Source organism: Oncorhynchus kisutch, linkage group LG26, assembly GCF_002021735.2.
Source record: "Oncorhynchus kisutch isolate 150728-3 linkage group LG26, Okis_V2, whole genome shotgun sequence".
Lineage (NCBI taxonomy): Eukaryota > Metazoa > Chordata > Actinopteri > Salmoniformes > Salmonidae > Oncorhynchus > Oncorhynchus kisutch.
The window spans coordinates 20414776-20426828 of record NC_034199.2 but is presented as its reverse complement, the minus strand read 5'-3'; the positions used below and the strand labels follow the sequence as shown (position 1 = coordinate 20426828).

General features: G+C 42.6%; 2 protein-coding genes across 2 annotated transcripts in view; one reads left to right on the top strand and one right to left on the bottom strand.

Moving 5' to 3' along the window:
• LOC109871274 (parapinopsin-like) overlaps positions 1–3738 on the top strand; it is a 34307-nt gene extending 30569 nt beyond the window's left edge. Inside the window, exon 4 of the mRNA XM_020462095.2 lies at positions 2303–3738. Within this exon, the coding sequence (XP_020317684.1) occupies positions 2303–2521 (219 nt within the window). The 3' untranslated portion in view covers positions 2522–3738. The remainder of the gene's footprint in view (positions 1–2302) is intronic.
• The window catches only part of LOC109871273 (beta-galactoside alpha-2,6-sialyltransferase 2), a 60438-nt gene that overhangs the window by 796 nt on the left and 47589 nt on the right, over positions 1–12053 (bottom strand). Inside the window, exons 4-6 of the mRNA XM_020462093.2 lie at positions 6909–7006; positions 5943–6044; positions 4229–4403 (exon numbers count right to left, since the gene is read on the bottom strand). Of these exons, the coding sequence (XP_020317682.1) occupies positions 4229–4403; positions 5943–6044; positions 6909–7006 (375 nt within the window). The remainder of the gene's footprint in view (positions 1–4228; positions 4404–5942; positions 6045–6908; positions 7007–12053) is intronic.

Sequence of the window (12053 nt, the reverse complement as noted above, 5' to 3'; positions counted from 1 at the left end):
TTGAAGCAGGTTGTTTCAGTTGCAACCCAATATTCGCATCGCATTTTTTGGGGGGCTGAAATGCAATCTGAAAACTATTTTGAATTCTCTATTGACAGGAAATGTAGCAATTATATTAAATAAGGGAACAACATTCCCACCTTTTCCCATTTTCAATCATTCCCGATGAAGAATGTTGGCAAGCTCGCTTGTTTGAGACCACAAAATCTGCCAAATAGCGCTGCTAATAGCTCTATATTGAAAATACTGTGATTAAAAAGGACAATTCCACAACGAACAAAAAAACATCTTTAGGTGTTTCATTTATCCATTGTTGACAATAGTTCCAAAATGTTTTGCATGTCAGTAATCAAGTTAAAGAAACAGAACTACACATGATGCAAAATACTGTGGCATTTCTTTTCCTTATTATTCCTACCGGTTAGTTGTTTACATTCAGACACGGTTTCTCATATTAAAATAAGATCTACACTGAGTTTACAAAACATTATGAACACCTGTTCTTTCCATGACAGACTGACCAGGTGAAAGCTATGATTCCTTAGAGGTCACTTGTTAAATCCACTTCAAATCAGTGAAGGATGAAGGGGAGCAGACAAGTTAAAAAATGATTTTTAATGCTTGAGACAGTTGAGACATGGATTGTCTGTGTGTGTCGTTCAGAGGGTGTTTGGAAAAGACAAAATATTTAAGTGCCTTTGAACGGGGTATGGTAGTAGGTGCCATTCGCACCGGGTTGAGTGTGTTAAGAACTGCAACGTTGCTGGGTTGTCACACAACAGTTTCTCATGAGTATCAAGAATGGTCCACCACCCAAAGGACACCCAGCCAACTTGACACAACGGTGGGAAGCATTGGAGTCAAGATGGGACCGCATTGCTTTCAACACCTTGTAAAGTCCATGACTGACGATTTGTTCTGAGAGAAAAAGGGGTGCAACTAAATATTAGGAACGTGTTCTTAATGTTTTATACATATATATATTCAAAACCTCCCGTGACAAAAATTGAGAACCACTGGTCTAGTATATATATACACTCACACATTCTGCAAAACACGCAATCCTTACATTGAATTATGTGATTATGAAGTTGCCTGGTATCCAAGCTCTGTTGCACTATTGTTTCTCTTAACTATAGTAAAACAGAACATGCATTCAGTTAGGATACCAACCAATTATGTACCACCCAGTACACAATGTTTACATAAATACACATCCAAACACACCTACAACATACAGAGACTAACCATGTGCCTCTCACACAAACACCCTAAATTCACCCCCAAATCCATTCTTGTTCACACACACACACCCTGCAAAAACATCTGTTTAGTCCTGGCTGGCACAGAACAGAGAGGGTATAAACAGACAGAGCAAGTAGCAGCTTCTTTTCCCACTCTACCGCCCCTCCAAAATAATGTACACTCAGTTATTTGGAAATGTTTCAACCACAAAAGGGTCTTCATCAAAGTTTAGAGTAAACATTGCTAAAGGAACTACAGGATCATCTAAACAGTGTACGGGTACTCCCTGATGTACACTATGTTATCTCTCAGAGGGTCAGTCAACCATGAGAAATAGGAATCCAGGAAGAGAGAGCTGAGTTGTCAATGTGCATGGCTCTGGGGGCAGCTGTGTTAGTGTAATGTACTACTGTATGTAGCATGTTTAATGGCCTGTGAGGTCACACTAAACATGGCAAGACCACGCTACTCTGCTGATGAACTGAAGTCCTTACAGGGCCATTCCCTCTCTACCACCTCACTTCCTGTTTACCTTGGTGACATCAGAGAGAAATGTGACAGGTCAAACTCAGGGAATGGAAACATTTGTCCAACCTCTCAAAGGAGACTGAACAGGAGTGTGCGTGTTGTTCTTGTTGTTATAGACAATCAAGCGAGGTGGCCACCAAATAATAAGTGCAGTTGAAGTGTTAAAACGTTATTGACCAAGAATGGAATTGACGTCATATTAGCACTCCTGAATGACCCTGTTCATACAACCCAGAGATAGCAGGCTAGAGCCTATAGAATCATCAGTTACCATGGTAACACGGAACAATACCGGCAGATAAATCCATTTATGAATGCTAGTTTGCGCATGCGACCAATTAGCAAAAAGAGGACATGGATAATGATGTTTTCGCTCATCTTTGCTGTAGCAACACCTTCCACGTGCAGGTTTTCTTGCTACCACCAAGCAATACTTACAGACTTTTCTTCCAACTCTTCCTTTTGCATTCCTCACCCCATTCTTCTGCCCTGCCATGTTTCTCCCATGTAATCTCTCCCTCCTCCTCAGTTCTACAGGTGTTTCCTCATCCTGATCCGGTGTGAAAGGCCCTCCGCGGAGAACGGACAATCCTCCATGCCTTCCAAGACCACCGCCATCCAGCTTAGCCGCCGCGTGTACAGCAACACGGTGGCGTGCACCGCCCGGATCTCCACGGGTATCCAGAACCATGGCTGCAGCACCCTGGTCACAGAGCACACCAACCCACCCGAGGTCACTCTCTCATGAGCGGGCACGCCGGGAAGGCCTGGTGGGTGTTGATGCATGGCTCAGCTAGCTAGCTACTGTACTGTGCCAACCAATAGGCTCCAAGGCCCATGCGCTCGTCTACTCCAGCCCAACCCCTTCCATTTGTTTACCAACTGCTGTGTTTATCTTTATGTAGGAGTGAAATTGTACATTCTGTGTGTGCAAGAGAAAGTACATTTCTGTATATGTATACATGAGGGAGGGGGGGCTGTAGAGTGAGCATGTGTGCTGCATTCAAAGGAGAGAGAGGGTGTGTGTGGTTATGAACTATGTGTACCATTTGATCTCACTCGGCCTGTTCTCTGGCTTGTCTCTGTGTAGGTGTAAAAACCATTGCTCGATACACTTGCTTCTTTTCTAAACACATCGACTGCCCAAGTGAAAAGGAGTATCTGTCACATTTCACCCCCTCAACACACACACACTTACCCCACCCCTCTAACACACACTTACCCCACCTCTCTAACACACACACACAGCCAGTGGTTACGCTACTCCCAGCCTCTGTGTTGTCCTGACTGTGAAGACAGATTAGAAGGTCTGTGGATGTATCTCAAATCGCACCCTATTCCCCAACGTAGTGCACTACATAGGGCACGGGAAAGAAGGGTAATAGGGTGCGATTTGAGGTGCATCCACTGACTGGTGCAATAAGCTATGGGATGTCCAGTAAAGAGCTGATAAAGACTATAAAAGTTCATCAAGAGAACAAATACTGAGCCGTACAGCTCTGAAGGATACTGGTACACTGGTGACTGTGGGTGATCTCGGACTGAATGGCTCTGATCTCGGACTGAAGCTCTGATCTCTGACTTTTCTATTGTGGAACTACATGGATCTCACAGATTGAGAATGGGACTTTTGCCAGACCTGCCAGCATTTTGTTTGGGGAGAAGTGGCTTTGAACTCATGTGTGATGTTTGGGGTACCTACCACCCCCCTCCCAAACTTATTCCCCCCTGACCTCTCCCCCTTCATCAGAACCTGTACAAAGAAAGCGCTGAATTCAGCCTGACATGTCTGTGTGTTTCTGGTGTGATTTTCGCGGTCTACTGAGCAATTGAAATGTACTTAATTATAATATTATAATTACGCAAACAATTTGTAATATCGCACTGCAATACACCACCACACTTTATTATTAGGGACAAGGATATTCCTTCAATAAAATATCTGTGAGACATCGTTCTCCCCAAACTGGACATATGGGGGTCTGACTCAACGAATACCTAAACACCCCAAATCCTACCGCAACACAGCCTTGTACTACTTGATGCATGACCCAGGAAGAGGTCTAGAGAAGGGGAGGATGCCAACAGCAACCCGGCGTTGCAGTCAAGGTGACCTGAAGAAGAGGTGGGTTATAATAAGAATGACACTGTTCTGTTGATGACCTAGGCTAGGTTTTAATAGCCCCGTGAGTGTTGCTATAGGTCCTGTAGTGCTGTTATATTATAATAATACAATAACATGACGCCAAGCAGATGCTGAGCCCAAGCACTGTATTACACAACATGGAGGGGTCAACTGGCTGCATATCAGACTCTCTGATGTTAACATTATAACCACAGAGCCTGTTTTACAAAACACTTGAGAAAGTGTGTGTGTGTGTGTGTGTGTGTGTGTGTGTGTTTGCTTGTACGTGTGTATACACACCTGTATGCATATGTGGGTATACAGTCTCACCTATGAACCCTGAGGAGGGTGGGTTGGGCTGGATGGTCTCCTGGGTGTTGCCCTGGATGACGTCCCAGAGCTGCCACACATATTTGGGGTGGAGGACGTAGAAGGGCTGGGTGGGGTGGAGCCTCCGGTGCTCCACATATGGACTGAACAGGTTATAGTCTGGACTGGCATACCACTGTCAGAGAGAGAGAGAAGGGGGCGAGCGAGAGAAAGGGGGTTTAAGAGAGAGAGGGGGACAAAGAAAGAGGGAGAGCGATTGAGAGGGGGGAGGGGTAATAGTTATAGTCTACTCTAGACTGGCATACCACAGAGAAACAGAGTTAAACAAAGAGATAGATTGAAGGAAGTTGATTCCTGTAGTTATTCCTAGAATATATTAAGCCATTTTGCAACCTATTCCTGGACCAACTACATTGCATCATATTTTCCTATCACAGTGGTAATCATGGCTTCGTCCTTTTCCCCTGGACTTGTTACTGATCATGCACCTCTACTCAAAGAGAGAGAGAGGATGAGCGCCAGAAATAGAGAGAGAGCGCAAGCATGAGAGTGAGGGAGAGGGGGCGAGAGAGAGTGAGGGAGAGAGGGTACGCACACGCGAAAGAGAGAGGACAGTGATAAAGTGGAACCCAGGTGAGATTAAGGATACAAAATATAAATAAAGGAAGTGGAGAGAACAGGGAGGAAGTGGAGAGAACAGGGAGGAAGTGGAGAGAACAGGGAGGAAGTGGAGAGAACAGGGAGGAAGTGGACGGAACAGGGAGGAAGTGGAGAGAACAGGGAGGAAGTGGAGAGAACAGGGAGGAAGTGGAGAGAACAGGGAGGAAGTGGAGAGAACAGGGAGGAAGTGGAGAGAACAGGGAGGAAGTGGAGAGAACAGGGAGGAAGTGGAGAGAACAGGGAGGAAGTGGAGAGAACAGGGAGGAAGGCCAGAGGGGAAAAGAGGAGAAAAATATGGAAGATAAAGGAAGAGATGAATAAGAAGCAGGAGAAAAAGAGGATAAGAAGTAAAACAGAATGGGATAAGAAGTAAAACAGAATGGGATAAGAAGTAAAAACAGAATGGGATAAGAAGTCAAACAGAATGGGATAAGAAGTAAAACAGAATGGGATAAGAAGTAAAACAGAATGGGATAAGAAGTAAAACAGAATGGGATAAGAAGTAAAACAGAATGGGATAAGAAGTAAAACAGAATGGGATAAGAAGTGGAGGTGATGAAGGAGATAGTGTCAGAGGACTGGAGAGCGAAGAAAGGAGGAGTGCAGGGTATATAAAGCTGATATGGAATATCAGGCCGTGAGTTAAACAGACAAGCGAGGCTAACTTTTCCACACGGGGCCTTCCACTACGCAGGTCCTCATTAGCATTGCTAGCATAACCATGGCAACCATAGCCCATCTTCCACCAATTCAACAGGTGCCATGGGCTCTGGTGAGCAACTCTTTAAATATCACCATTTAGGTGCCATTACTGGACCTCTCAAAGAGAGTGGGCAAGGTTTGAGTAGAGTGCAGTGTTTCCTCTATATGCATTTAGCAGCGGCACATGGGAAAACCTTTTCAGTGTAAACTTAAACGAATAAAACAAGATATAAAGTATGTAAAAAAAACTATGGAGCAATATGTATTTAAATAAGATTGTTATTTTAGAACTATCACCAAAATAAAAACTAGACGGTCAAGGAGAATCTAAAATTCACACACTCCCACACACCTTGTGCAAATTGACAGCATACGGAGCAGGGTCCCAGGCCACCAGAGTCACCTTCTTATACAGGGAGCTGGTGTTGAAGTGGTTCTTGGGATTGGCCAGGATCTGTAAAGTGGAGGGGTCAAAGGTTACACATGAAACTAGATGCAGCACTGCAGTGCCCACACGCATGAAAACAAACACACTCGCCCTCTCCCCATCTCTCCATGGGAGCTGTGGGTCCACAGTAGAATGAGCTCTGCGGTTGCTTTGACTGTTAGTGTGACAGTAGTAGAATGCGCTAGTGTGCGTGCGTGTGTCTTTACTGCATGTTGTTCTCTGTGCTGAGTGGGAGAAGATGACTTCTTCACTGGGAGAAGATGACTGAACTGGAGCTGTGGTGAAGACCCACTTACACAAAATGGGTAAGGGTAATCACTCACTGTCTACCTAGTACTGGAGGACAGCTGGTTCACACACACACACACACACACCTGCTTTGAATGAATCACATTCTTATTTATATGCAAATCAGGCTCATGTGTTTGGATGCATGTTGTTTGTTTGAATGAGTCATGGTCTATTCAACATGCTGAATCACTTACTCGGCCATGGCACTTGATTGCAGGCACATATTGATGAGGAGTCATGTTGTTTGTTTGAAGGGGGCATGGTCTATTCAACATGCTGAATCACTTACTCGGCCATGGCACTTGATTGCAGGCACATATTGATGAGGAGTCATGTTGTTTGTTTGAAGGGGGCATGGTCTATTCAACATGCTGAATCACTTACTCGGCCATGGCACTTGATTGCAGGCACATATTGATGAGGAGTCATGTTGTTTGTTTGAATGAGTCATGGTCTATTCAACATGCTGAATCACTTACTCGGCCACGGCACTTGATTACAGGCACATATGAGGAGTCGTGAAGCTTGTTATAGGTGACTCTTAGCTTGTGACATGCATGTTAGCCTTATGACACACACCTGTGAGTTGATGATGCGGATGGTGGTCTTGTTCCCCACATCTCTCACGTAGCCCTCTGTAGGTGCAGCGTTGAACCGCAGAACTGCATCATGGGAATCTGGGTGTCATTCGATGAAAAAAAATGTAAGTGTGACTCTACGTCAATCAGCTGTTACTTAGCTAAGACAATCAAGTTTTGGCAGCCGAATATCAAAAGGCCACCTCAGAAACAGAAAATCAATCAAGTGCTCATAAACGACAAGTCCCTAGATGACATCCAATAGTCTGTCTTTTGGGCAGTGTTCACTTGGTGCAGCCACAGAGTCTGCCTACCTGCCTCTTATTAACCTCTAGTGATACCCTGAGAGTCTGGTAGTGAAGTTCTACACTTTTAAGTCTCCTTGACCTTTTCCACTTCACCCCGACTGCCCTCGTTCAGCCATAGTCCAAACACTCGACCTGGATGACCAATCACCGTGAATGGCCATTTGACATGGACAATCTGGTAAATGAGCAACCTAGTGCAGGATTCAGCTCTGTGCTTTGATGCAATAGTACATGAAATTATCACTACTCATAGAGAGAGAGTATTCTCTAGTGGTCAACGTGTGTAACTGAAGGGAGTTTCACAGGCACCTGCTCTACTCGTATTTGTTCTATGATCATCAAACATCACCAGGAAGCCTTCAAACTGACACAGGCAGTGTGCCCTTCTGCTGGCCTTCACACACAAAGTGTACACATACACTGAGTGTACAAAACATTAGGAATACCTTAATATTGAGGTGCACCTATTTTGCCCTCAGAACAGCCTCAAATCGTCACGGCATGGAGTCTACACGGTGTTGAAAGCGTCCAACAGGGATGTCCAACAGGGATATTGACTCCAATGCCTCCCGCCGTTCTGTCAAGTTGGCTGGGTGTCCTTTGGCTGGTAGACCCTTCTTGATTCACATGAGAAACTGTTGAGTGTGAAAAACCCAGCAGTGTTTGAGTTCTTGACACACTCAAACCGGTGTGACTGGCACCGACTACCATACCCGTTCAAAGGCACTTAAAGCTGTGTCTTGCCCATTCACCCTCTGAATGGCCCACATACAGAATCCATGTCTCAACTGTTTCAAGGCTTAAAAATCACTTTAACCTGTCTCCTCCCCTCTATATACACTGTTGAAGTGGATTTAACAAGTCAAAAAGGATCAATGCTTTCACCTGGATTCACCTGGTCATGGAAAGAGCATGTTCCTAATGTTTTGTACACTCAGGTGTACATGGTCTCACACACACACAATTTTATGATTAATGGTCTCAATCATGGACACTTACTGACAATTGTAGCTGCTTTGCGTGATGTATTGTTGTCTTCTTGCCCTTTGTGCTGTTGTCTGTAACCAATAATGTTTGTACCATGTTTTGTTCTTTTACCATGTTGTGTTGCTGTCATGTGTTGCTATCATGCAATGTTGTTGTCTTAGGTCTCTTTATGTAGTCTCTTGTTGTGATGCATGTTTTGTCCTATATTTTACCTTTTACTCCCAGCACCCATCCCCGCAGGAGGCCTTTTTCCTTTTTGTGGGCAGTCATTGTAAATGAGAATGTGTTCTTAACTGACTTGCCTAGTTAAATAAAAGGTTAAATAAAAAATAAAACCATTTTAAAATGGTCATGGTTAAATGGTAGGTTTTCGTCCTCTTGCCACTAGCTAGTAAGGCTCATGTGCAGGACCATTTATTTCTCAGAGCACCAATATTGTTGAAGTACTATTACTGGATCCACAGGCAGCCCCCCCCCCCCCCACCCCCATCTCATTTCCCAGGTCAAAATTAACAGTCAGGTACAAGCAATGTGGGCATTTCCATGAAAAGGCCCCATGAGCACTAATGTGAAGTTCATAGGGACACATTACATTTGGTGTCAAATGAAAGCTAACAATATGGAAGAAAGTTAAATGTACAGGGGCTTGTGAAAGTATTCACCCTCTTGGCATTTTTCCTATTTTGTTGCCTTACAACCTGGAATTAAAATAGATTTTTGGGGGGGGTTGTCTCATTTGATTTACACAACATGCCTACCACTTTGAGGATGCAATATATTTTTGATTGTGAAACAAACAAGAAATAAGACAAAAAAAGACATCTTGAGTGTGCATAACTATTCACCCCCCCAAAGTCAATACTTTGTAGAGTCACATTTTATAGCAATTACAGCTGCAAGTATCTTGGGGTATGTCTCTATAAGCTTGGCACATCTAGCCACTGGGATTTTTGCCCATTATTCAAGGCAAAACTGTTCCAGCTCCTTCAAGTTGGATGGTTTCCACTGGTATACAGCAATTATTAAGTCATACCACAGATTCTCAATTGGATTGAGGTCTGGGCTTTGACCAGGCCATTCCAAGACTTTAAATGTTTTCCCTTAAACCACTCGAGTGTTGCTTTAGCAGTATGCTTAGGGTCATTGTCCTGCTTGAAGGTGAACCTCCGTCCCAGTCTCAAATCTCTGGAAGACTAACACGTTTCCCTCAAGAATTTCCCTGCATTTAGCGCCATCCATCAATTCTGACCCGTTTCCCAGTCCCTGCCAATGAAAAACATCCCTACAGCATGCTGCTGCTGCCACCACCATGCTTCACTGTGGGGATGGTCTTCTCGGGGTGATGAGATGTGTTGGGTTTGCCCGACATAGGGTTTTCCTTGATGGCCAAAAAGCTAAATTTTAGTCTCATCTGACCAGAGTACCTTCTTCCATATGTTTGAGGAGTCTCCCACATGCTTTTTGGCAAACACTAAACATGTTTGCTTATTTTTTTCTGGCCACTCTTCCGTAAAGCCAAGCTCTGTGGAATGTAAGGCTTAAAAAGAGGTCCTATGGACAGATACTTTAATCTCTGTGGGGAGCTTTGCAGCTCCATCAGGGTTATCTTTAGTCTCGTTGTTGCCTCTCTGATTAATGCCCTCCTTGCCTGGTCCGTGAGTTTTGGTGGGCAGCCCTCTCTTGGCAGGTTAGTTGTGGTGCCCTATTTTTTTATAACCCAACCCTGATCTGAACTTCTCCACAACTTTGTCCCTGACCTGTTTGAAGAGCTCCTTGGTGTTCATAATGCCGCTTGTTTGGTGGCGCCCCTTGTTTAGTGGTGTTGCAGACTCTGGGGCCTTTCAGAACAGGAGTATATATACACACAGATCATGTGACACTTAGTCCACCTGTGTGCAATCTATTTAACTAATTATGTGACTTCTGAAGGTAATTGGTTGCACCCGATCTTATTTAGGGGCTTCATAGCAAAAAGGGGCACGCACCACTTTTACGTTTTATATTCTTTTGAAACAAGTCATTTTTTCATTTCACTTCACCAATTTGGACTATTTTGTGTATGTCCATTACATGAAATCCAAACAAAAATCCATTTAAATTACAGGTTATAATGCAACAAAATAGGAAAAATGCCAAGGGGGGTGAATACTTTTGCAAGGCACTGTATTATACAAGAACCAATATCACTGACTAAAAACACAACCTTAGGGAACAATCCTAGGATAGCTTTTCAGAATAAACTTAATCCAGTCTAAACTAATGTATAGAATAGAATATTATACAAAAGACAAAATTCACAAATTCTACAGCAGAGTCGTGATTTAAAAACTAATACTGACTCAATAATCCATGCTTATGTGTGGAGCTAGAAAGTTGGCTATCAGAACTATTACAATGTAAATGTACTTTTAATCTGTCTTTCTGCACATTTCAAGACATGGCATATGGGGGTGTAGTGAGATACCCAATGGGCTGGACAATTCTCTTCTCATCCCTCATCAAGAAAAAAAATTATACTAAACTTAGAAATCAATTTTCGCAATGGAAACATTTATATTTTATTATTGACATGGCACGGGTGACAGAGAAACTAATTGGTTCAGTTTAAGGCCAAGTGACAAACAATAATGCAGGCACTAGGGATGGGGGTATGAACATACGGGTCTGGTCAGATGAGATGTAGTCATTGTTTGTGTGTGTCTGTAAGTTGTTATTTCTATGTATAAGTTTGTATCTAGAGTTTAAAAAAATAATGAATTAAAAAAACTGAATAAAAATGAAATTTAAAAAAAGAAAAGGCTGAGCCTATATTTTTGAGAACTTAAGGCATATTTATATATATACCATTTTCCACCTTAAGAAATAACCAAATGCTTTGATTTCAGGTCAAAATGATGGAAAAGGGGTTTTAGAAAATGTTTAGCTGAAAAAGTCTTAAAAATACCAACTAATTTCAATATTTATATTTTGCCAAATCATTGACAGAATTACCACAAAATCTAACAATGTTTGCATTTACTGTCACCAACCTCCTCACCCACTGAGCACCGACCAACACCGGAAGTCCATGGATGTGGAAAAGTAGTTTCGGCAGTCCAAATATTAGGGCCCTATAAAATCCATGATGCGGGGAATGTGGACGGAATGCAGACATGAAAACGGAATTCAACAATATTCAAAAATGTATTGAACATAGTAGGAAATCTACTAAATCTATTGAATTTATTAGAAAATGTATTCATTTTGCTCAATATTATTATAAAGACATGCATCAGTGATTCGTATTTTCCTTTAACTTTATAAGGAGACACGGGAATACCCGGTCTCTGTGTGTGTGTGTGTGTGTGTCTACCACTTTGTCTAGTGGTTAGCGATTATGCTAATAACCATCTTCTGGTAGATGGAAACGCTTTCTCAAAAACCTTCTCAATTAAATGTTAACTACAAAGTAGCCTATGCCTACCTGGCAGAAAGATATCATGATTATTTGCATCAATCCAGTAGTGATTTGTTCAGAAAACTCTGCATCACACAAACTTAAATAAGTATTTTGCTACTTACTTGAATTAAAGGGCATCTACACCCAAAGCGGAGAAAACTGAATTTGAAGGAAAAATAAACAGAATAAGGAAAAACTGATTTTCTAGGGCCCTAAAATATGAAGAAATAAAAATACAAATAAATTGTTACACGCTTCGTCCTTTTCCAGATAGAGTCATAGACGTCGGTGTCACAAGTTTGTACAGTACAATACAGTAGAGCACTATACAGTAAAGAAAATTAGAGTAGAGGTCAGTACGATACAGTAGAGTCGAGTTTAGTACAGTAGATTACAGTATAATTTACTGTAT